At 44.0% G+C, this 27,006-nt stretch overlaps 1 protein-coding gene across 3 annotated transcripts in view; it reads right to left on the bottom strand.

The window, feature by feature from the left end:
• The window catches only part of TEC (tec protein tyrosine kinase), a 53,289-nt gene extending 41,646 nt beyond the window's left edge, over positions 1–11,643 (bottom strand). Inside the window, exon 1 of one of the 3 annotated variants that reach the window (XM_056351261.1) lies at positions 11,221–11,643. In XM_056351261.1, the coding sequence (XP_056207236.1) occupies positions 11,221–11,523 (303 nt within the window). In that variant the 5' untranslated portion in view covers positions 11,524–11,643. Of the gene's footprint in view, positions 1–83; positions 229–11,220 lie in introns of those variants that run through there. The other 2 variants (XM_056351282.1, XM_056351291.1) reach the window with 2 other exon arrangements.
• Between the last annotated feature and the right edge of the window lie 15,363 nt (positions 11,644–27,006).

Below are 27,006 nucleotides of genomic sequence, written 5' to 3'. Positions count from 1 at the left end.
GTATATTTTTATTCCTAACTACCACATAAAGTGCAGTGAAAAGTGTAAAACTTAATTGTCTGCTGTCATACAGCAGCTCTTACCGTGCTGTGGTGCCATCACCAGGACTTCAGGGCGCTGTGAAAAATTCGACTGCAGCTGACCAGATGAGGCAGAGCATAAAGGGATTTGCTTGTGCAGCATAAAGGTCTGCTGACGGATATTAGTTTGGTTTACTTGCACAAACACAACTGGCCTTCAGCTGACAGAGAAGAGGTAGAAGATAAAGCACTACAGAAAGGGAAGGTCAGGGTCTGAACTGGGAGGAGGTATGTGGTATACTGGTTCTCCTTATGTGTGTTACGTGCCTTCAAAAGGAAACGGTACTTTTTGTTCTAGCCAGTATTTTCAAAGTAAAGTTAGAGAGGAAAATGGAAGAGCTATCCCCGAACCAGGTACTGCTCTGGAGGAGCAGAGGCTCACACAGAACAGTCTCTGCTTCACTTCTACATAGACCAAGGCTACTCCAGCAGTCCCCCACCAGCGATTTGGTAAAGTGGAGCTGTTGTCTTAGGCTTTATTCCTAAAATCCCCTGCCGATAAGAAGGGAGGAGAAACAGTAACACCCACTTACTAAAGAAACAGGCAAAGATGAGATTGGCAAAGGAAATGGGCGATGTTTTGCAAAATCTTTTCCTACTTCTCCAGGAAGCCAGAGATTTAGAGGGCTGGAAAAATAAATGTTTTGTGAAATGAGAGACTGAACTCAATTCTGCTTAGGAATCCTAAAGCTCACCATCAAGTACAAGGTCAACTGCTATTGTACACAAGACTGCAAGACTAAGAAAAGCAAATCAAATCTATGGGGAAAAAAAATTAAAAAAGAAAGGAGGTCAACAGTTCCTGAGGTTTTTAATTACCCCAGAGGAGTCAGTTTAATTTACTTTCTTCACAATATGAATTTGTTTTTCCAAATGTTATACAATCTCAGGTGAGCACGTGATGTATTATACCAAAAATAATTTCAGCATTCAAGATGCTCTTTTGACATGGTCTAACTAAAATACTGTAATACCTATGAATTATGACTTGCTTTATACACAGGGAATGACTAATACTTCCTCAGTAACTTCTCTTTCCAAACACTCCAAGATGAACTTTTTCCCCTAAACAACTACATGTTCTCCGACTACTGAAGTTAGAGAACTACTTGTTCTCCAGCTACTGAAGTTAACTCTTTCTGATCTGCCAGCATACATGCCAAGTAACTGATACCAATACAATGACCCTAACTTTGCACTCATCTGAACACGATCACAGCCTTGTTTTGTACCATTGGGCTGAGATACCTCCTGAAGTGAAGAATGGTAGAAATAAGCCACCTATTAGACATCTAGCACCACCTCTCCTCTGGTCCCAAGGCCATTCATTCTGGAGCTAGAACCAACAATAGTATTTCAACACACAAAAGCAACAGCCAGCCTTCTAGATGATTACTTGTGATCATCTTAAAAGCTGCCAAGAAAACCCAATCAGTGGCTGAAGGAAAGCTTTTCTGGCTTGAACATACTTTGCCAGCAGTAAGCAAACCCGAAATACTGCTAAGGAGGCTGGCTGTTCTCTGCACCAAAGGACTGCCATGGCAAAGTGCCACTGGTACATCTATATGGCATAGACACCGTGGCTTGGCCCCTGATGGCAGGAAAGCAGGACCAGCACTGCCCTACACTTGTACTAAACGCTAACCTGGAACTACTCATTTGGATGAGGATTCTGCTGCACCTGCCTGTCATCCTAGCCAGCTTATTGCTAGCTTCTCTCACCTGAACTCCACGGAAAAAAACGCAGAGAAGCTCAAGGATGAACATCTTAAGTCACTCGTCGCTGGGTTGACAAAGAATTTTCAAAGAATGCCATGAACTGGATTGGTTTTAAGTTTGATAAAGGCTTTATGAATTAAAAATACACCTTCCATGTCTTACAAGAGGTATATAGAAGCGGTCTGTAGGTACATCCCACGCTAAGTAGAAAGCGGGCATCAGTTATGACTTCATCTCAACCACTCTCTGTCCCAGGCTACCCTTAAACAACCTGCTATCCTTGCATATGTAGAAGCACAGTGGGTCACACAGCACCTATAATTTCCTCAATGCCTGCAGGAAGTTCAGTGATATGGATACACAGGTTTTGAAACCCACCTTCAAGAGCCAGCCTTGAGTTACAAAAGCTCAGACTATGTAGTCCATCAGAGCCCTGTTGGACCAGGTATAATGACCTCACAGTACTCAAAAAGGCAGCAGTTCACCCTCACAATCTGCCAGTCAGCAGTACAATTAGTAAGATGAGTTTATTTGGAGAAGTTCCTCAAAACTGAACTGAATCAAAACAGCATTTGCTTTTAAGACACCCTGCAACCATCAACTATATATTCACTGTTTATTGCTAGGGAAGCAAGCTATTTACCTAGCAACCTCTTACCTGCTTTTTGCACTTATGTTTTATTCACAAGAAATGTACAGGAACTTTTTGCTTCTTCAGATAAACTATCTCAAATTGATAGCAGGCTATAGCTCCTTAGCTGTTTGTCTTCTAAGATTATTTCTCTTATTTCAATCATCAGGTTTTCTTTAGTCAGATGGAACTGTGTCATCAGAATTCAGGTATAAATCCTTTTACCCCTTCTGCAGCACTCCAAGATATTCTTCATTTGCAGCTATATAGAAACGGCATAATTTCCCAAAATGGGTAAACACTTGTAGCACCTGCAACATCAAAGCCAAGCTGGGTGCTTTAGTATCTACAGATGACAGCTGTGCATGCATCCCTGAGCCTCAAGGGGATGGCTTGTGGGAAAACCAGTTCAGAGACTCTTCTCTAATAAGTTAGCTACCCTCCAGCTAAGGACCACATGATCTTAAAATAAGCATACGGCTGGGAAGAGCTGCAAGGAAGTCCTGAGGTCAGGGGAAATTTGCAAAAAAAAAGTAGTCAGCTTTCAGGAATTTGGGGGGACTCTTAGGTACACGGCTTGCAGAAGAGAAACCTACCTCTAGATAAGCACTAGGTTAGGTTATAGAGAAGTGATGGCTGCTGTGTTGCTCTTCTTTCGTAACAACAACTTAGCAGAACTAGATGAGATGGCCCTGAACCAGCCCCAGGGACAAGCTGTTACTTTTTCCTGGGTTGCTGAAGACTACGCTCTACTCTCCATATTACTACAATCACAATAATCTTTGTATCTTTTATCAAGCATCCATCCTTCTAGGTCATTCATACAGAGTAGATGAGAGCCAAGTTTATGCCTAACTCCATAGGAACAGCTGTTAACAGCCCCATTGTAGGCACAGAACCAACTGTTCTCTGCCTAAAAAGATAATAAGCTTAATAAAAAACTTACCCTCTTTTTAGTTAGACTTTCGGTTGCTTTTCAGGTGGTCTATGAAGAACATCTTAGCAGCAAGCTGTAATACTGAACACTGACTAGTTAGGTTATCTGAGCAAGAGTTGAACAGGTTTGCGAGCAAGAGATTAGGCATGGCTCCTGCATGCCCTGTATCCTCCACCAGGTGCAATTCCAACATCTGTACATCAGTATTACACTTTTAACAAAATTAGGCATGCAAAAGACATAGCTCAGGTAACCATATGGCATGTGGTAAGATGATAGCAATATATGCTAAAAATTTACATAACAAGCTTTTTTTCCCCCATTATAAACTGTTTAATTCAAATTTAATATACCAGAAGCTACACTCTGTTTAAACATATTCATTAATAGAGCCTTTAATAAGAAAAATATAAATAGAGACAGAAACAAGCACCCACTACACTATGTGGAAGCCACACAGTAAGAAATACTTCAATAATAATAAACCAGGGAATTTCACCTGAAGACAAAGCTGTGAAGTTGACTCAGATGATGACCTACTGGCCACAACTCATGTGTTGACTAGTGGGTATATTTCCCCTCAAAGTATTTATTATGAGGTAGTATTATAAGGACATTTGATAACTTGCTTTTTTGCACCTACTAGCCCCAAATCTCTCTCATACAGACAGTGCTGATAAATCTAAAGTTATGCATCAGAACTGCCTTCTGTGCAAGAGGAAAAACCCAAGGCAGCAAGTGGGGGACAGAAAATACTGCAAGTTTCTGTTTACCAGGTTTCCCCTGTATTGTTTTCACCAGGATACATTGCCTCCACTATGAAACAAGTACAAGAGATTGAACCCAAAACGAATGACCGTTACACATTAAGCCCAGGATCTCATACTGCTGCTCCCACATCTGACAGTTCAGGGCTACACACACCAAAGCAGTGGCGCTGGCAAGCTCAGCATTCTTATCTTCTGATTCCAGACTCTATTACCCTGTTATGTTGGATAGGTTACAAGCAAAATTTCACATTAATGAAAATCAAAGTTCCCTCCCCATCTTACCACACCCTCACTTCACTGAGATGGGACAACACAACTCCTGGTGAGAGAATTACCACTTGATTGCACGCAAAATCATAGAAGTAACACTACCAGACCACATTTCACATTCTCGTGCTTCGTGCATGTCCAGCTGACATTCTACTTGAAGGATTGTACTACAGTAGTTTTCATTTTCTTTAATCAGCTAACAAAGCCTTTCAGTTTCTGTGTTGCTCTGTGCTTGAACCACATGTATATTATTATAGGGATTAAAAATTAAAACCCAAAAACCTCTTCAAGTAGAATCCACGTTGCTGGGTACTTTCTGGAGAGATACTTGGATGAGCAAGACCTATTTTCCTGAAGTTATTGAAGCAGATCCCACAGAGTTCTACCCTAAAATCATTTGTAGAGTTCTGTTAAATCATTAAACTTCTACTTGCATTTCAGTTGCTTACTAATAAATTCTCCACATACAGGACTGAAAATCCAGGCTGTGACCTTGAAGAATTTCTTCTTCACATACAGTGCGGCCTAAGCAACACCAAAGGACTGTAGTTTCACTCGTGTCAAAACACAATTCAGGGAAAAAAAATTCCCACTGAACCTGAAAATAAACACAACTGAGGCAGTGCCGAGGTCTTGCATTTTCCCCTTCCTCTCACTCCTGCAAGGTAATGAGCATTTTTAGCTAAGCCGCTTGTCTGCTCTCCTTGATGTCAGTTCTCAGCTGATGGGGTGTTGTTCCAAACGTTGCAAGCCAAACAGGGAGTAACAGCACTTGTCAGGTGTCACAAGACATTTATCACGTTAAGGAACAGCATTCAGCTTACGCTCTCTGAGATACCATGCAATACAGTCATTAATGCTCGGTAGTACCTTGTGGTGAGTACCACTCTGGTTACTTGTGGTGAGGCATAAGGATACTACAGAAGGGGCATCACCAGAAGCTGGGCTGCCACAATCCAGTCTCATTGAGGTCAAAATGACAAGCACTAAAGATAAGACACTGCAAATGTAAGATAAGATAGTCCTTTATGGCTAGGTCTCAGGTTTTCACAGGGAATGCCTGCTTCACACTGACTTTCAGAGTTAGTTTCAGTTTAAGAGATCCAGAAAACTAACTTAACAAAATCAAGGGAATTTTGCTGCTTGCCCATGACTTCATGTTTCTAATCAGACAGCTGTAATCCCCTTCATGGTCTGAGAGAGTGTCTCGGTGGGAAAAGAGAGCTGGTGCGATGGTGGAAGAGCCGCTTGCAGCCCCTGACAGAACCACAGCCCTCCAGCCAACCCCTCACTGCCCCCACACCCTTTCACTGTGTCCTTCTCCCAGGCTGCCCCGCTGTAAAACAGACCCTCGCAGTTCATCTGAAAAACTGCAGCTGTAAATATGCCTCCTCCCACCAACTGAACCCGGTCCACTCAAGCACCACGGAGGATGAACGAGAAGTCCCCTCAGCCACAAGCCTGGTGCCAGCCTTCAGCGCTGAGGACAAGTTGGTCCTTCACAGCCTACCACGATAAAACCGAAACAGCCCAACCAGCCACAGTCTGAATGAAACAGTGGCCTGATGGGAAAAGAAAACCACATGTGGCTACATAACTAAACATATCTTAAACAAATTATGCACAAGCAAGCTGAATTGAAGTTGCACCAGCAGTTTTGAACCCCCTACTCAACACCTGAGCGCTAGATTTCTTCATGCTAAAAAAAATAATGTTATTTTAAGCATCTTTTCTGGACACAGTTTAGGTAGCAATTTCACTTCCTAAAGTATATTTAAGATTACCCATTTAGAGGGCCTCCCATGGGACAGAAAAAACAGTCCATTCAGCTCAACTCTACACGTTAAGAGCACATCCCTTGAACTGGGTCACCCAACCCAAGGTGGGGCAGGCCCCCTCTCTCCTCCTTCCACTGTGGCAATGGGGAATGGCTGCAGTTTGCAGCTTCAGCTGGGAAGAGATGCTTCTAATTGCGAGGGGGGGGGGGGGGGGGAGGGCAGGGAAACCACACAATTATTCTTTCTGCCAGGATACAGAGCTTGAGCCCATGATACAGGACATCCTGTAATTCACAGGACAAGCAGCAACCCTGCATACATTAAGAATTTGATGTATTGTGGTTATCCCACCTACCCTGTAGGCTAGCAGAGGGAACCTGACAAGAAGACTTGTGCACAGGGCTGCCTCGGACAGAATTACAATGGATACTATGTTCAGCTGAAACTAAAGGGTAGTTATCATCTGGGTCTGATGGCCAGTTATGTGGCTATTCTTTGGAGATGAGGAAAAAAAAGGGGGGAGGACCTTTTTTTGTTTAACAGGCATAAATTGTCAGGAATTGGTCCCAGTCTAACATGACAGGGGACAGACAGCATGCTCTCTAGCAGAGCAGGGTCCCAGTGTCCTGCCCAGACCCTGGTTCAGAAGGAAGAACCCCACCTCCCATATCACCCAAAGCCAGTTTCTTCTGCCCCACATTCAAGTGGGAACAAGGTCTAGATCTAAAGCATTCTTACAATTTAATCAGATCGCAGCTTGTAATAAGCACAGGGCTGAACAAAACCCCTCCTGACAGGAAACTCAGCTGTGACCTACTTGAGCATACATGAAGTTATACCCTACATGTAGCAAAGTGGTACCCATTCATACATCCTCTGATAAGAGACAAACATGAATGGGGAAAAGCAGGAGTGCCAAGAAAGCATTCGCCCAGGTCCCAGACACCTTAGCACACTGAAATACTTTTTTTTTCTTTTTCCTGCATTTGTTTAATGTCACACAGGATTTTTACCTGACGAGCTGAAACAGGGCAGCCCGGTTTGCAGCCTGCTGCTTTACCTTGGAAGAGGGGCTGCAGCTACAATTGTGGCCAAACACTTCTCCTTCCTGTCACCACGAGCTGAGTCCTGTGGCTGCCCTCAGCAGATGGGAAACAGCTCTCGTACATACGTCAGCTGACAGACAGGCTCAGGCTCCCCCAGAGCGACTCATCTTTCTGCAGCAGGCTCCTGAACACCATCTCTCCTGCCCACAGTATCAAGCCTGGACCACACCAAGCTAGGCACGAGCTTTAGTGAACTGCCCAGAATACAGGACAGTCATTCAACTAAGACGCATCTTTTCAGCAATGTCATTTTCCTCCTATATGTTTGTGTATTGTCAAAACCAAAGACTTCTCCTAGGTGATGTCATTCTTCCTAAGACAGGTAAACCCTGCCTGTGATGGACTGACCTACTCCCAGGAGGCTTCTGCTACTCTTCCAGAGAGTTCATGATCCCCTTTGAACACACCAGCCACTTCATGGTGCTTGCAAGGAATGGGCCTCTCCTTACCCCATCCCACCTCTGTGTCTACAAATTGTAAAAACCTGCTCCCCCACCTGCAAAGCATCTCCTATGATAAGACTCATCTACCTACACGTAAAGGGAAGTCTATCTGTTTTTCAAGGCTTTTTTTCCTCACATGGTATTTTCCCTGACTCTGAATCACAGCCCGTGCAGCTGAGCCGGGACAGGGGATGACTGAGAACTGCCGGAGCTGTAATGGCCACGGGGCAGCGGTCGATCACAAGGTTCTGCTCCCCACTTCCTCTTCTGCCACAACGGACATAATGTGTCCACCCAAACACTGGCTTCCCTCACCTACACACTGTTTCATTTCCTAATGCTTTCTCCTTCAGAAAACACACTTAGAAAACCAGGCCAGAATCAGGAGAGCAGAATGCTCCTCTGCCTGAGGGCCAGCAGAGCAAACTGGGGATTTGCCTTTAGAAGTAACACCCTCCATTAACAAAAATACGTTTCTTGACACCTGACTGACCATTTGTTAAAAGGCAGGTGCAATTTCACTGGTTTCTGGAGAGTTGTGCCCCAGTAACCTCTCTAATGACTAGTGCTAGCACGAGGCCCTGGCCAGGAGAATTAGGGTAAATTGCGCCAATGTCTGCAGTGAGGTGGTCTGTCATGCCACAATCGGTGTAATGAGAGTTCTTCCCTTGAGTTTCACACAAGGGAGGAAGCTATGGGTATCAGCAGGTCATTTAATGAACATCGTCACTCTAACTTCCACAGTGCGACAACTGACTGACCACTGCTGTCACTTTTTAGGCAAGGTGTTGGTATATCTGTACAAACAGATGCATTTACCTAAAAATAAAAATATCTGTAGTACAAATCTAAAAATATGTGACAGATGTCCTTCAAAAGTAAGTTCCTTGAAATATAACAACCCCACCACCTCAGGCCTTCTTCTCCATACTTCACTCTGTTCAAGTATTATACAGAGTTCCATGTCTTTTGATTTTTATACTGGTATTTTCTTCCCCTATTTCTGCAGGAGAGCCATTGTAGATGGCTACAACTGATTCTTTGGCACACACAAACTTGCCTTTTTTTAAACCACAGTTCCAAGTTCAACAGTGAAAAAGTAATAGGTTACTGACAAAAGTCAAAACCAGCAAAACTAGAAAAACATCTTAGAGGCCAATGGTTAGCAGGGGCTAAAGACACTTTTTCCGTGATCTTTGCATTGACAGCCGGAAGCACACGCTTCTATTGTCCAAGAAACAGAAAATGTTTTGCATATTTGAGATACAGATATTTGTATGAAACTTACACCATTCTGCAGCTTATCTTGTGTACCCAGTTTATGTGTACATAACACAACACAGAGGGAATTAAATCTAAAACAGGTTGCACCTACATTTGGTGGAGGGGAAGACTATTCTTGATGCTTCCAAGCAATTCTGTAGAAGCAACCACTTCCCAGTTATTTTAATTACAGGATACCAGACTATCACGGAATTTCTGTATACAATGTTGTTTCAGGGCAAGATGAAATAATATGGAGCTGATACTGCTTTATCAGCTCTAATTCATTTTTCTCCCTTTTTAGCCATTGTAGGCAGTCAGCCAGGTTACTGGATACACTGCGATGCCAAATCCACAATACTGAGCCCAGAGCTAAGAATTAAAATGTAACTTAACTTAGGACATAATTGTACATGCCTCACAATCAATGGTTTTAAAAGATGTAAAAGATTTTAAGAATTCTACGTCATCATTAAAAAAAAAAAAGATGGTACTCCTATAAATTTTGAGGGGCTAATAAAAATCAGGTCTGGCAGCTGAGAACTAGAGTGACTTCAAACAGAGGTTTAACTGGCAGTATGTTTTAAGTCTGCGAACTCCAAATCTTTGGTTTTGATTTTCACACTCGTGAGATTATCGCATTAAAAAAAAGGAGTGCGTAACCAGGTGCCAAATATAACCACACTGCTCTGTTTTCAGTGGTTTCAGCAGGCAATCTCACATAGAAATCATTTTGTTCAAAATATTCATAATTAATGTAGAAATGTAGCAGAATGTGTAAAGAACCCTTTCACTGAGGACTAAATGCAGACACAAATGTGATTATTTCCCCATAAGATAGTGTTTCTCAATAAATAAAACACAAAATAAAACCTAAAGAAATACGAAGACTGTCAGAGGAGAGTCTGAGAGCAAACGGGCTCCTCCCTGCTCTAGCCCCCTTACAAACCATAGCCACCAAAAGGCTACAAGCAGCATCCTGCCCAGGAGCTGCCTCCCCACCTACCAGAGCCGCACATGTGAAGTGGGACCCAGGCACCTAAAGGGCCAACTCTGCACAGGTGGTGCGATGCAAGCAGCACAGCCGGTGTGCTGGAAGGAAAGAGAGGCGCCTCTGAAATCACTCTGGGTGCTCCCTCAAGTGTAAGTGGGAGCCTCTTGGTATGGGCGCCATTCTGATGGCCCAAAATACCCTAAACATTTATACAGCAGCTCTAAGTAACAGCCTGTCTTCCAGTTGCTGGGGGCTGATGAGAAATTAAACAATGCTGCTTCACCCTGCAGCCACGCTCTATCAACAGTAAGACAGTCGGATAAAGCATTAGCAACATTTACTCTAAAATGAAAACAAATGCTCCAGAAGCAAGTACTCGCAAAGCACCTTTCTGTCTGCATTTCTGCTACAGTCAGGTTTTCCATCTATAAAAGCTACAGCCTCATTTAATTGACTCATAAAACAATACTGTTTCAGATCAGCGTTTGTCACAGTAAGGTACGCATCTGTCATTCCAAGCAGAGGGCTCATGGTCATGACTACACTGAAAAGCTCCGTTTACAGTTCAAGTAATTACCAGTCCTAACTTAGAGGGATGCAGAAAGGAAGCCTGTGGAAAAGCACCATGCAAATCCAGCCACCCAATGCATGAGCCACAGGCAGGCTGGACCGCAGCACTGACCACCGAGAAAGGATAACCACGCTGCGGGACGGAAAGCAGGGGGAATTATTGCAGTGGCCGAAGTCACACACCAGGCTAACTGTGCCAGAGCTGGAACTGTGTTAGTAAAGCCCAGCCGTTACATGGATATAAGGCAAGCCTCAGAGAAGTCAAGCAAATGAGGAAATACCCAGCAACTGTTACGTTTAAAATGGATTTGGCAGCCTGGGCTACGACCCCTCATATTGCACAAATTGCAAATAATTTCAGCAGAGGTTTAAAACGCGCCTTTTGTCACAGCTCCCGCTTACAGCCCCGTGCGACGCGTGGCCGTCGAGGCCGGGCCACCCCCGCTCCCGCGGCACCGCACGCCTCCCGCCGCCAAGCGCGCTCCGAGCCGCCGCCGGGCCGCGCTGCCCGGGCACAACGGCCGCCGCCCGGCGATGCTGCGGGGCCCGGGCTGGGCTGCCCGCTCGGGGCGGCCCCGGCTGGTGGCGCGCCCAGCCCGGCCCCCGCGGTGGCCTTGCGGGGACGGCCCCGCTGCTCGGCGGCCCCGGCTCTGTCTTACCTGGGCGTCCCAGCGTCCCGGCCGCCGCCGCAGAAGGAGCCCTGGCGCCGGCGGCGCGGAGGCAGGCGGAAGGAGGGAGGGAGGGAGGCACCGCACTGCCCCGCTCCGGCCCGGGAAGGCGGCGGCACCTCCTCCGCCTCCCGCCGCCCCGCCGAGCGCGGCTGCCCGCGGAGCAGCGGCGGAGGAAGCGGCGGGGGCGGCCCCTGCGCCGGAGCCCGCTCCACGCCAGCGCCGGGCTGGGCGCCCCCTTGGCTCGGGAGGGTGCGGGACGGCGAGCGGCTGAGGTAGGGAGGTGGCCCGCATCAAACAGACCCGGCGGGAGCTGCCCGGAAACGTGCCGGTGGAGTGAAAGAAAAAGGCAAATTACACAGCGCGGAGCAGGGAGCCGGCTCGCCCCAAAACCGCGCTGCACCCGTGTGCTTGGTACCGGCTGCTTGAAAATGCGCGTACCCGGCGCTTTCTCATTGCACAGCTCGGTGCAGAGCGAGCACCCGCAGCACTGCGGGAGGCGGTGGGCACGGTGCTCCCCTCCCCCGCGCCGGCTGTGCGCCCTGTGGCTGCCCCTCTAACCCCCGTCACGGCTCTGCTCCCGCCCGGGTGGCCTCCGGGGTTGCAGAACCTGCCGTCGGGCTTAACCACGAGTCACGGTCGCGTCCAGCCACCCCAAAGCCCGAACGCTCATCTGCAGCCACAATAACTGAAGGTGGGGGGTTTGCACCCATCGGGAGTCTGTGTTGAACAGACTTCAGGGTCTGCAGTAAGACGTCACACGGGCTCTCTTCTTTACCACCTTCCCTTAGCCCAACTTTACCTATAGAAACTGTCGGTCTGCAAAACTTCATTGAGAGCAAAAGAGCTCGTGAAGTTCAGCTGAAATACATCTCATGTTTCTAAGCATCAGTCTAGAGGAAAGCAAGCAGGGTCTACGCTGCTCGCGAGTTGGTTTCTTGTGACCCGTGCCGAGTAGCTGGATCAACACAGACATCTTTCTGTTCAGCTCGGAGGAAGTGACTTACAAAGTCTTTGTTTTCACTTGGGGGGATTTCCTCCAACTTACGCTTTAGGCGCTGTGGCCACATCTCCTGTGCCCATTGTGCTACTGCTGCGCCCAGGGAGTCACAGGGCTGTGTCCCCAGTGCATGGGGCATCTCTGGTATAAACATGTGGGCAGTTTCCGTGCAGCCACTTCATGGTGACCAGTCCCACCAGCCTGCTGTCACCACCCCCCCTCCACCCTGTCCCCACACGCTTGTAGTAGCACACACTCAGGTGTCCATGCAGACCTCCTTACCCACTACCACTGATGCGGTCAGTTTTGCAAAGGAGGCGACTTTTGCTTCGTTTTTCAAGCAACAGCTGCTACAGCTTTCCTCACCCCATCTGCTGCTGCTGTGGCAGGAAGAAGGGACAACAAAACTGAACAGTCACTTAAGGAGGGACTTGGAATAGCTTTACTCCATAAGGTGATATTTCTGAGCTCCAGAAAGAAGTGTCATGTAGTAGAGAGCAGTTTTGCTACAATGTGACTTGGCCAGCAGCAGCTACATTACTCCTGAGCCTTCGCCCCGAGCAGCAGGAGCAGCAAAGGGATAGTAGAGCACATCTCCATGGCCAGAGGCATGTGGCTGTTGATGTGCTGAAGGTGTCCATACAACTACTGATCTAGAATTAACCCCTTCAGTGTCGATCAGTCAACTAACAGAGCATTTGTGGTGAAGGTGTGGATCACAGGGTTTTTTTCAAGCTTTACGAAGCTTGCCAGTTCTCAGTCCCCAAAATGTTCTCTCTTCCTGTCCTACTGCAATGGCAGGTAAAGACATCAGCGGGACAATGGGATCAAAGCAACTATACAATGACACTGCTTTTGAGGACAGGGATGCCTCTGAGGGGCTGAAGAGGGTTGGTCACTGGCTGAAAGCTGGGCTCTGACTAACTGTGCTTGCCTTGACTTACAACTGCTCTAGGCTGGGTGGCAGCTGTGAGAGCAAGGAAAAGAGCTCTGTAAAGGCCAGGTGGCGAAGGATGAGGATGTGCTTAGCAGCCTCTGGAAAATTCTCTTTTACATGTACACTGAGCATGTGCATTGAGAAAAGGCTCAAATACTCTAAAAAGCTTTGGGAAAGCTTTGGGAAAGCTTTCCAAAAGCCTGTGGAAAAAGCATTGCCCATTGTTCTGTGTGGCTTCTCATGGCTTGGTGAGCTGGCCAGCACTGTACATTTGGATTTCTGCTGCACAGTTTGGGTTGCTCATGGCTGGAATGCCTTCACTCTTGAACAGAACAAGTGGTGTGATTTCAATTTGAGAGACATGCCAATCCCTGCACAGCGCCAGGGTTTTCAGAATTACGTGGGGAAGGAGTTTTCATTTTGCAAGAAGGGTTTTGTTTTCTTTCTGTACTTCATAAATATCTAAAAGTGCCCATCACCAGGGCTTCTAGTATGTCCTGATGTAATATTAAGCTTCTTTTATACATCTGTATAAATTTTACACCCAGGAGAGGGCTGAGCTTTCCATTCAGGGGAATGTTTTGGCTTCAGGATTAAAAAAAAAACACAACAACTCTGCAGGAAAAGCAGCAAGTTGGAACCAGAAATTATTTAATTTCCCTAAAATTTCACATGCAGAAATGTTATGCAAACATGTGAAATGCAAAAATGAGAGGATGTTTCAGGGCTTTGATTCTGTTTCCAGAAAAGCTTGGTGTTACTTGATGTTTCCATCTTTTCTCTCCCTCCTCTTAGAAATTCAGAACCCCTGCGGACTGGGGTAACATAGCATCAATCCCACATCTGGGCTGCAGGAGCACTTGTTAACTGAGCCCCTTCCCTGGTGAATCCCTGGGGACTCAGTAAACTGAAATTCTGTAGTGATCTTGCTCCATTTTGGATTAAAGGCACTCAACTCCCAGAATGGTTGATTTTGCTCTACTGCAAAGGAAAGAACAGCAGTGAAGAATTCTTGTGGCAAACCGCCCCTCTCTAGGAGGAAGTCTCCACATCAGGAAAGAGAGGCTGATAAAATTTCAGGCCCACATGTAGTGTAAAGTACCAAAGAGAGAAAAAAAAATACACAAGTTGGATGGCAGCTATTCATCTATTCATGCTTCATCATCTCACGATCCATATCTGTTCTTATTTGGAGTCAATGTTGTTCTTTTGGGCAAGCTCTTGAGTCCAAAAAGCCCCTTCTCTGCAATCTTTCTGGTCAGGGAGAAGCATCTCTACCAGTCCCTTGGTCACAGAGAGGCTCTTCCTCTTTCTCCTTTTCATGCCTGTCAAACCCTTTTCACCCTGTCCAGTCCTACTTCATTTCTCAGAGGCTTCTGCGAATTCAGTCACAGAGCATTTCCTCTGTTTATTTCTCTTCCCTTACTTGCTATGGGCAGAGATGACAAGCAACAGGTTTTTTCAGTCTCAGGAGGGAGCCCTGTGAATAAGAGAAAAATTGCAGTCATTCTTCATTGTCTAGTTCCCGTATCATCGAATGTGCTGCTTTTCCTTCCTCCAGAGCTTTTCCCCACTTTTGAGAGATGTGCAGGGGTATAAATCCGTTGCACCACTGGAAATAACTCTAAACAGTGGGGTGTAATACAGACCTACCATAAAATATTCTTTCTTTCAGTGCGTGTTGTTGTTTTGAAAGGGGATGGAGGGACCAGCAAAATAACTGAAAACCACAGGGACAGTATTTGAGTATTTGTTAGGAGAAGAGAAACCAAGAAGCAGGGGAAGCCATGGGCTCTCTGGCAGACCAGCTTGCAAGGTAGGCTATGATTTGCTGACAGATGCTTTGAGCATTTTTGGGGAAGATTTTAACTGGGGGCTGGGCAGCAGAATTCAGTCAGGTACCTCTTTGTGCTGTGGTTTTTTGATTCTGCCACACTTGGTGACACTGAGCACACCATTCACATTCATGGTAATGGGTAAGATCAATATCATAATTCTCTACCAAAGTTCTGCCCAACTTCATCGAGGTCCATGTTTTGTCTCCTGCTTCCCTGTGAGCCAGCTGCTAAATCATCAGTTTTAAAGCAGTGCTATAGTATGCCTTTTAAACTAGTGATAAAGTTTAAAATCGAAGTTTAAACAAAAATATCTGTGTTTTGACATCCAGGCAGCAAAGTTGCTTAAATTTTTAGGTATCCTTAGAGAGCTGACAGGTCCAAATGTCAGCATGACTCCAGAAGCTCACATGACCAGAAGGCTTAATGTCACAATAGAAAAATGGCTGGTTATGATGACTGTCAAAGAGTACAGCAACAAATCACATCATATGCAAACAATTAAAGATTATCTGGGCCATCCCAGTATCAGAGAGCAAAGAGCAACAGAGGATAGGTAGGTAAACACGTGGTCCAGGCTTGATGAGAGCAGTATTTGAAGGAACACCGAAAGAAGTTTGTATAGAGGCATCATAACCAACACAAATATTATGTAAGGCAACTTATGGCAAAGCTTTTTAAAGGTGCCAGGTAGTAATGAACATGCCAGAACAATTCACCAGTTGCTTAATAGTGAGAAATGCATCTTGCAGATGTAAATATTGTGCCCAGTGTGATCAAAGGACTACCATTTAAACCTACCGTTTATGCCTACCATTAGATGGGAGGAAAGGACTTTTAAGATTTTGAGGGGAAAAAAAAGAAGAGAGATTGAACACATCCATTATGCACCTGAAATTATTGCTACCTTCTGATTTGTAGTCACATGGACTAGCTGGGCAAAATAAATACTAAAAGATCACCGGGAAGGGGGATAATAAATATGTGAATAGACCTTGACAGAGCAGCTAACTTTCACAGCTAGTAATACTGAAGTTTACTAGTTTACAGCTAAATCAGATAGATTTTAAGGAGTTACATTAATCTTACTAAAGTTCATACATTTAATACGAATGTCTGTACATGAAATTATCATCTAGACTCCTTCCAAAGAGAGAATTCAGCATTTTCAGAGCCCAGTTCATCTAATCTGTTTATTGTAGGATGAAACTAGTTGCCCATGGGCAGGTTTCTCCTCTCAGCTAATCATTAAAGGCATGACAACTAGATCAGGTATTTAGTGCATCATTGTTGTTAACTTTTGAAGCTAGAGAATATTAATTTCTTCTTAACATGCCTTCCAGTTTAAGCATACCCTTAGAGTTCCTTATCGCGGCACATTGTGGTAGTACCTTCTACAGCTTTGTGGTGGGAAACCAACAGCAAAGCTCACCCAGAATTTCCATGCTGGCTCAGGCTGTCTCCCCAGTATTGACTAGCACTTGGCACCTAAAAACAAGATGTAGGTAGGTCCTAGGATGAGGAGTTGTAGCTTTAGGTAAAGTCTCATGAGTCTCTCACAGTGAGACAATTCCTTAAATTCAGAAGCATAAGCTTTAATTTCCTTGCAGGATATTTGTAGTTCAGTTTTGACTGTTAAAACTCTGGATATTCTTGTTATCCATGTAACTACCTTCCTTTTTAATCTTGCTAAACTTGCTGATGCCCCAGCACTGTGTTCCACAGTTTGTGCATTTTACAAACACTATTTCCATTCCAGCCTTTTAAGTTGTTTTGTTTCTATTTGATCCTATCTGTGAAACAGAGATAAAGATTTTGCTCTTCTTTTCCTACCTAGCTAAGTTAGTGGTCTATAAAAATATCAAGAGTGGGTTAATCCAGCCACAATGTGTATTGAGGGAATGATAAACTGATTTAAAGAATCAGTCACCAATATTCAGTGAGCAGATGTTATCTTTATGCGGCAGTGCTGCGTGCATGGGGGATCTCTCCACCAAAGTCATACACACTGAGGGGATTTTTCAGTCCCCTCTTTATACAAGCAACTCATACCTATTCACTAACATTCCAGGAAATCGTTTACATATTCATTACAATTCCGGGAAGTTATTTACATCTCTCGCTAAACTAGTGACCATGATTTAAGTCCTTGTCTTTGCCACGTTGTATCAACAACAGGAACATAGGACCAGGTAGCCTTTTTAAAGGTGACAAATCCAAGGACTTAGCAATTAGTACATCCATCATGTTAGCAATAAGGGTCCTTGGACGTTTCCCAACTTTTAGATAAACATAAGTACATCATCCTTTAGATAAGTAGCACAACATTCATCATTCAAAACCCAGAGTTTCTGCTACATCAGGTGACAGAGCACATGTTCCACACCAGCCCACGCTTATGGGAAGTGTTTCAGGACATGAGGTGGAGGACTCTCCTTGGGGTCCAGGAGTCATGGGGGATCCCCAAGAGGACAGCAGGACAGGGCCTCTCTGCCAGGCTCCATTCCACCACCCCAGCTAGGAAGCAGCATGGGCTGGGGGGCAGCCAGGTTCAACCAGGGCCCAGATCATCAGGCAAGGTAATGAGGATAAGACAGATCCAAGGTGAAGCTGGGAAGTCACAGGTCTAGCAATTGCCAGGCAGCTCTGTGATGATGGGGCAGGCCCAAGGTCAAGCCAATGTGTCATGATTTAACCCCAGCTGACAACTAAGCCCCACACAGCCACTCACTAACTCCCCCACAGTGGGATGGGGAAGAGAAGCAGAAGAGTAAAAGTAAGAAAACTCATGGGTTGAGGTAAAGGCAGTTTAGTAGGTAAAGTAAAAGCCACACATGCAATCAAAGCAAAACAAAGCATTCATTCACCACTTCCCATCAGCAGGCAGGTGTTCAGCCATCCCCGGGAAAGCAGGGCTCCATCACGCAAAACAGTTACTTGGGAAGACAAACTCCATCACTCCAAATGTCCCCTTCCCTTCCTTCTTCTTCCCCAGCTTTATATGCTGCTCAGCATATAAATACTCATGACATCAAATGGTACAGAATATCCCTTTGTTCAACTGGGGTCAGATGTCCCAGCTGTGTCCCCTCCTAACTTCTTGTGCCTTCCCAGCCTGCTTGCTGGTGGAGTGGTGTGAAGAGCAGAAGCAGCTTTGGCTTTATGCAAGCACTGTGCAGCAATAACTAAAACATCCCTGTGATATCAGCACTGTTTCCAGCACAAATCCAAAACATAGCCCCATACCAGCTACTATGAAGAAAATTAACTCTACTCGAGCCAAAATCAGCACACAGCATTAGCCCACGAGTCAGGTGTGATGGCCAGGCAGGGCTGGCCTCTGGAAAGCTGGAGACCAGCACTGCTGCGGCCCTGGGGACTGAGAGCCCTGGGGGGCTGAAATTAAGTCCTGGGCCATGGGTAGGGTGGTGGGAGGCCCTGGGAGGGCAGGCAGGGCCATTACAGCCTGGTAGTGCCTGACAGAGGAGGAAAACAGGCTATGTCCTTCTCCCCTTTCTCCCAGGAAATCCGTATATGCTAAAGTTTCACAGTCAGAAATACCAAAATGAAGATAATTTCTGTAATTTTACTTCAGAATCTTTGTGTGTGCACATCCTGATGCAATATTTCATTACACAATCACATTGTTTTGTCTGCTTCCCTCTACTCATCTGCTTCCTCATTCTCAAAGGATGAAGTTTATGAAGTTACTAATTCTTCAGTCTTTAGATATCTCACAGGCACCCCTATGCTTTCTCTTTCTGTGCATTTTTTTGAAGATTACTCTGAGGAAATATTTGATATATTCATAGGATATTCTGTGGCATCTCTCACTACAAATGAGTGGAATGTATCATCTCCAGCCTTTAAGAGAGATGATGTAAAGGGGGTATGATAAAGGTCAGAGAAATCTTGATTGGGATGGAAAGGGTGAACAGGAATCTGCTGTTCACTGTCTCTTCTGATTCAAGAGCTAGACATTCTCCAGTGAGAAGCCAGTAAGAGCTAGTCTGAAATCAAACAAAAGGACATGGTTCACCATGCAGCAGCCAGAAGATATGTAGAACTCTTTGCTTTTCAAATGATGTTATAGATGAAGCAGATCAGATGGGTTTCAAGAGAGACACTTGGAAGAGGGATTTATTGAGAATCACTACACAGACACAACACAACAGATCCAGGAAGCCTTCTGTAAATATTCTTGAGGAATATTTACGTGAAGGTGTCATAAAGGCTTGCCCTGTTCTTGCTTTTCCCTGTTTATCCATCTGTGATCACTACAGAAGGCAGGATGCTGGGCTGGATGAATCCTGCTTTTCACAGCTACAAATAAATCTATTTTTACAACAGACTTGTGAGTTATTGCAGCAATATTTATTGCCTGTCCACAAACCACTGCAGTAACTCAACAAGATCATCCCCATCATCAACTAATCTGCACCTTGCACAGCCCATGACCTATTTCTCAGTCTTCCACAAAGAGCAATCAACCTTCTGTTTTCATCCAAAGCCCTTACTACTGCCATAGGTTGAAATTCATGAAAAGTAGGGAGTGAGACAGAAGCAGCTGCATTTTCCACTGAGGTCTCTACTCAGCTGTGACATTTAAGAGGCACTGCATGTCTTTGAGGGAATAGATGTTTCCTTTACAGAGAGGGATGTATTTGCCAGTGCCAACTACGAAACACATGACTGCTGTATTTCAGTGAGTCCATGCATACGTTTCCAATATAGCTGTGCTTCAGCATATATGATTCCCAGTCTGGTCCAGAAATGAAAACTGGAAACACAAGAGGCATGGTAATTATTTATTGGCAAGTCCCATCTCCATGATCATTAAAAAGGCCTGCAAGGACATGTGTCACCTGGCCTACTTTTTGAGGGGACAGATGATTTCAATACAGGGCTAGATTACAGCTACAATTATTTAATCCCATCATGTTCTGAGGAGCCAGTGGTTATCAAGTGATCTGGGCATGTCAGCACCAAACATGCCAGACATCTGCATAATGGATATTTAGGAAATCTCCTGCCTAGATATGAGGATGAGAAAACTGTTTCTGTTGCTGAATGTAACTTTTACCTACTTTTACCTACTTTACTCATTAAGCAATTCAAACAATTGAACAACCCCTATCCCTCTGCTTCCTCTTTGCAGACAGCATATTTCCTCTACCACCATAACAACAGGCAACTTTCTGGCCACAGTGGCTAGACCACGAAGATGTTCCATGCCCTTTTTTTTTAAAGAAAGGGACATCCTTATCAGGAAAAAAAAAACCCAAAACCTTCTCTTCTGAATTCATTATCAACAGGTTATAGTAAGGAGAAAAGCTGTTTTCAGCTTCAGGTCTGGCTGTCCGTCTTCCACTGATTCAAAGAACAGGTTCTCCAGCATGTCGTGGTGGGGGACAGCAGTGATGATGTCTGGACTGGGCTGCCGGAGAGCCCTGTGAGCTTTCTTCTTTGGGCAGCATGCAAGCCCTCTGAGCTTGCTTTTCTGAGAACAGACCACATACTTACAATACAGAAGTACCTATTGTCATCAGAGTTTTTCTACATTGCAAAATGCAAGCAAGCAAATTCATAGAAAGATTGCTGGCTGGAGGAAGTCCTAAAAGACAGGCTTCACTCAGCTGCCCTCTGAGAACAGCAAGCCCCACTGGGAGACCACAAAAGGATAGGCTGAAGAAGAGAAAACACTGTAAGTCTGACCAGCCCTTATTAATGGGGTAATAAGATGGTAACTGGGGTGTCATCAGACATGCACCCTTTCATTGCTACGGTCAGATCAGGCTGAACATAGGTCTCTCCCAAGCCACGGAAGGACAGGCTTCCCTGTCATTATTGTTTCTTTCCTCTGGAGCCCTTCTGAATCCTTGCAGATTAGGGTCTCTCTGTTTTATGGCCCATGAGAGATAACTCAGAGAAAAAGACAATGTAAATATTGGCTGTGTTCTGGGACAAATTTTAAGGGATCTGAGAAACAAAGAGCATTCCTGTAGCACTAATGTGCATCCATAGGAGAACAGTAAATAAAAATGTGGGCTATTAGCCCAGTTTAAGGGATACTTACCCATTTGCTAGTTAAACATCCTCCATTTTCACAGTCTATAGCCAAACATAAATAGGATTAGCCAAATAGCAGAATAGCAAAAGATGCAAACAGAAAAAGAAGAAATCCTGTCTCCTTCAGCCATCCTTAGAGAGCCTCCAATGGCCTTACTCTTAGCAGCTTTTACCTCCTTCCTGCTTCCCAGCCCACTGTTGCCGACTCAATGCCAGCCACAGGGTTGTATTTCACTGCAGTAAAGTGAGGCATTTAAATCCTGGCTGTACCACAGTTTTGAAGAGACATGCACTGTGTGAAGAAGCAAAAGCATCATAGCAACAGGCTGAGACATCGGTGCATGGTGCTATAAACTGTGTGTTATGTCTGATAAAATGTGTCTGCTTTTACAGACAAATGCCACCCCAAGGAAAGATGCTCCTAAATACAGATCATCCAGCCTGCTTGAAAAGATGCCATTAAGGTGTTGACTGCAAACATGCTGGCAAGATCTCTCTTAGGTTTTTCTTGAGGGCAAGGACCTGAACCCATAGACCTTACAGGATACTGTAGTCACTACAGGAGAGTACAGTCAAAATATCAAGGGGTTTTGAAACCGCAGTGAAACACATGGAATCTGGGATTTGAGCCAGCGCTTCGGATATTGTAGCATTTTTGGTTATAAAAATTGCCCAGCATAACATGGGACATCTGTACGTGCTGTGGTTATAATCTAGATCTCTACAGCAGCAATTAATCATATGCATCACTTGTCCCTTCTATGATCACTGTCTCCTCTGAGTTCCCTCTAAAAACTTTTCTTTCTGGACTAGGCAGCCAGCTTCTCTGAGTGGGAGGTTCTGGCTGCCTCTGCTGGGACACTGGGAATGGGGAGGGCCAAGACCTACCATGACGATCCAGCTGGGAATAACCTTCCTGTGGATTTCAGATGATTTTACCATGATGATTTTTTTTCTTTGAATGTTAACTGCTGCCTGTTGATGCCAGATTTTCCTTTGGCATGCAGACTTATGCCACCTGAGATTTTGCGATTTTCATATCCACAGTCTAGGCAGGAGTGATAAAGCAATGAATGCTAACTCCATGTAGGAAAAAGAAACTGGGAAGATACATTACCAAACGTTCAGGTGATTGATATGTTAGGAGTAAAATTCACAAGACCCTGCAAGGAAGAATCAAAAGGTAAAATAAATGTGTATCAGCCTGAATTAGCCTTCAAAAACCTATGCTTACCCCACTCTAAAGGTACTGGACCCATAAATTTGCAAAAGACTTTGCTAAACTTCTTTAATAAGTGGTAGGCCTGCTTTACCATAGCATTTGGTAAAATCATATAACCACACACATTTGCCAAATCTGTCTTTCCTCTTTCCCTCTGCTCCTGTATAATGCTGCAGTGCAATTTGCCATAGCCCCCTGGTCCCTACCTTCAGTACAGTGCAACCTGATTTGAGTGGTCACTTGATATACTAATGTGATAAAATGGCAGAAGATAACATGTATGTATATAACATGGAAGAGAATGCAGACTCTTTGTTTATTCGCACATTTTACCCCACGTAAAGAATCAGCACAGTAGTGCTGGGGAGCACATTGAAGTTCCTTGGTAGTACCCATACAAATAATAGCTGCCTGAAAAGGCAGGGATATGGACTAGGGTGTTGGGTTGCTCAGCTCCGGGGGTTTTCAGCTTGTGATCCCTGGCCCTCTAGATACTCCACAGAGGACCCACAGCAGGTAACCAAGCAGGGCCAAACTTCATTCAGTAGGATCCTCGCTGCAAGGATCTTTAGATTTGAAAACCACTGCCCTGCCAGCTTAAGAGTGGTGTGGAGGCAGCATGGGCTGTCTGCAGCATGCAGCTACTGGGAGCCCTGAGCAAAAATTGTGGCTAGGTGACACTGCGGGGCAGCCTCAGACACTGTGACGGCATGGCGTGTGGTTTAGAAGCTGCTTGTGCGGCTGCTAAGGAAACAGAGTAAGCCTGAGTAAGCTGAAGAGGCAACTATTAGGATCCAAAACCAAATTTAGCCTTCAGATTCAGGTGGCAGAGCAAAATTTAATCCATGGGTATGGGTGCTACAGTGAACAGGTTCCGAGCCCAACAAAACTGGAATGTCACATCTGATTTTAGTGGAGTTACACCAAATTTATAGCAAAAACACTGAAATGAGATTTTCGGTAAGGATGTGGTTTGTTTAGTTAGAACATGCTATGGAGCAGTAGGTGGTCAGTGTGTAATTTTAGCTTGTACGTAAAGTCTCACATAAGACTCTGTGTAGGCTTAAAAAACAAAGCAAAAAAATGTAAACATAACTTTTCTCCCTCAGGAGTAAAGAATATTCTTCTATTTATCTTCAGTTTGTACCACTGTGTTACATAACCATGTTACACTGATTTCATTAGACGGAGTAGCTAAACCACTTTGATTAGAAGGCTATCATGCCACAACCCTAATCCTTAAGAGAAGTTCAGATCCTGATTGTGGTGACATTATTGTAGATACATTCCTAGTGAGATTTTCCTGAATATACACGCAGATCAGACTATGGCTTTGCTTATGGAGCTTTAGTGTATTTGGGATCCCCTAACACAACTACAAACTAGAGAATAAAATATATCATGCATCTGGTTGACTTTGTAAGTCCACTTCAACAAATGCAATCAGTAGTATGACAGCAGCCTTCAGTCCAAGCATTTTGCCACATGACCTTAATTTATGCCCTTGTCAGGCTGGCACCCCAGTAACGACAGTTCAGAGTAAATCCACTGTGATGATGATACCTGAATCTATTCTACAGTGAACTTGACATCCTGCACTCACTCTAAACCCCATTTGTCCCATCTTCATTGACAGCCATTAATGTTACGTATTTTCAAGAGTTGCAGCAAATAGTATTTGTTTTGTTATTAAAGAATTAGTAACTTCATGTTAAAAGGCTTTATTTAACTTGTGTTCACTTTTCAAGTAATATTTACCAGTTAAATAAAGTAGGGACAGAAAATACAACTTTTTTTTTTTTTTTTTTGGTCTAATGCAACCCCCCATGAATTCCATCGCTGTGAGCAAAGCTGAGTGGAGGTGAATGTTGCATCCTTTGCAATGTCATGTCCACAGCTACAGTCTTGCTGAAAACAATCCTACATCTTCACTGTTCCTAAAAGCTCTTAAAATTGAGGTGTAGGGGCAATTAGGGAGCCTTAAGTGATATAAGGAGGGCATTTCTACTTCATGCTTCATTCCTGCTTTCTTGCAACATCTTTTAATCCAAGACCAAGCCTTATCTTGTTCTGTTTGAAATCCAGCTTTCTAACAGTTTTTTAGATCCAACATGGCCTGCAAATATGGTGCTTAATAGAAGCATATGTACACGTACAGACAGATACACACACGCACGCACACACACAAAATTTGTTATACATTATTGAAAAACAAGTTAAAAGAATGCGATATGGTTCATCAGTTTGAACTGCAGAAACACAACAATATGAACAGCAGACAATAATCCTACTCCTGTCAAATTAGTACCCGCTATGCTCCATTGGATTCTATCATTAATCCAGTATTTTCAGAGAACTATTTAGCTATCACTGCTTAGATATTTAACTCTTCAGAAAAATCAGTTGTGATGAGCACTAAAAGCAGTTTTAAAAAATAATAATAGAATTCTCTGGAGCAACCCTAATGTTTTTCTCAAAATTTTCTTGCCAAAATGTTTATGAGAAAGGAAGACGACTGTAAGTCCCTCGCCTTCATGTGCTTCTTTGTTCTAATACACAGGCATGTCACTAGTAAGAGATGCCTGTGCCATGACTATGAGTGGGCTGACCCATTACTATCTAGCCTCACATTTGGCTTGTAAACAATAGTAGGAACTGAGCCCATAGAAAATATCTCACTCTCGCCAGCCTGCCACATTGTTTGAGCTGGGAAATCGAGACAAACTGCTACATTCTTGGTTAAAAATAAGAGGCCTTTGAATTTTCTTTTTACTCTGAACTTTCCACCAAGGGTTGACTTTTGTCATTTTGGCACATCTTTTAAGGTCTAAATATAGCTTAGCTTTTATGTAGGGCTTCTTTCTGTACTTAAATAATTGTGCAGCAATGGAACAGGCTCAGACCTGTTATAAAGGAAGTGCAAAATGTGTCTTGTTGCACCAGACACCAGCATCCTACCATGGGGGCTTGGTTGTGATGGGGAAAGATAGTGTTACCGCAGTGGCTCAGTCCAAGGTGGCTTCATTCTCTTGGAGGAAGCCTAATCTTGTTTCATATTTAGGTCTAGAGCACCACTGACTGCAGCCACACCTGGGCTGAATGTGTCCCATCTAATCTTTTGATTTTGCATCCTCCACAAATCCCTCACAATGAGTGACTCAGCCTTTCCACCAAGCAACAAAGACATTTAGAAGGTCACAGCTCACTGGCACACTCCAAAAATTGTTTCAAGCTGAGATGATAAAATCAGTTAAATTGCGTGTGTACAGAGTACAATACTGCAAGGGGCCAGGGACATTTACAGAGAAGGATTCATACATAAGGTAACTTCTAATAAAATGTACATGTTGTGTTGCCCTTGTTATTGTCAAGCCCTCAATAAAAGGATTTTCTGTGATGGTAACTACATGTTCAGATATTATTTCTTTATTTTAATTTTGGTAGAGAAATATCATTTAAGAGGATTATAAAAAGTTGATATTCTACCTGGCAACAAGATAGAATAGTTCTATTGCTGCATTACTTACCATGTTATAACACCTCAGCATAGCATTTTGATTGAAGTCAAATACATACATATACAATTATATATTTAAAAAGATATGTAAAAAGGTATATGTCAGTGGACAGTTGCAACATGCTATGTGTACTAGCACACTAATAATTACCACATACATTAACAAAAACCAAAACTGAATCTGTAAGTTTGCAACTTCCCTGAGTTACAAAAGGACCAGAGGAGCCTTGATGCTGCAAGCTTTTAATTCCAACTGATTTAATAAGGAGTAAATTGAGATAAGTTTTTAGTTATATTTATTCTTCATCTGTATGCACTAATGTATTTACACAGCAGTGAATTAAATTTGATTTACAAAATGCAGCTAAATCTTTCCTTCTGTTAAGCTTGTAGTGGCTGCCTTGCCTGAATTTAAATAAGAGGTTCCATTATACATCCCTCTTTTCTCATGGTTCAGGTTTTCCCCTGCAACCTGAAGAACTGATGGGACCAATCTTGTGTTTAAAGTTAAGCGTGCACCAATGTATTGCTTGTTAATGTATTGCTTGTATTGGGAATGTTCAGACTGTATAGAACTACAACTTGAATGTGGAGGAAGCTGGAAAACATGGGACTCAGAACTCAAATCCTTCCCACCTCCGTTATCACAGCAACCCCACAAGCACAGACCACAGACAAGGGTAGCTGACTCTAGATGGAAAACAGCTGTTTGCCTCCAGTCCCCTCAGTAATGAACAACTCTAGATTATCTGGTGGTGATGAGTCTATTATCAGTTTAGATTCAGTGGTAGCTAGTTTATACTCATTTGTTCCCAGGGTAGTGCCCTTTGACTTGAATAGGTCTTCCTTCCCAGTGTTTACCATTGCTACCCTCTGAAACCGCATCTGGTTGAGCTAAACAAGACACTTTCTGGCCTATAGTGAAGATATCAGTATTTCCTTGGCCAATTTAAGGTCCTCTTTCCTGAACTTCTCCCAGTATGTATTAATCTTTCTTCACTGTGACAGAGTTGTTCAGAGTACTCTCCATAACATCCTGGCTTATATGGTTGCATAAGCATTTCCCTTTAAGCTGCTTGAAAAACAGCACCTATAGTTATTTAGTTATATAGTTATTTAGTTATTTAGACGTAAATAACTATTATATAGTTATTATATAGTTATTTAGATGTGTTTTATATAGTTATTTATTATATA

This window comes from Falco biarmicus, chromosome 1, assembly GCF_023638135.1.
Source record: "Falco biarmicus isolate bFalBia1 chromosome 1, bFalBia1.pri, whole genome shotgun sequence".
Classification (NCBI taxonomy): Eukaryota; Metazoa; Chordata; class Aves; order Falconiformes; family Falconidae; genus Falco; species Falco biarmicus.
Note: the sequence above shows the minus strand (reverse complement) of the source record. Positions and strands in the feature narration are given on the sequence as shown.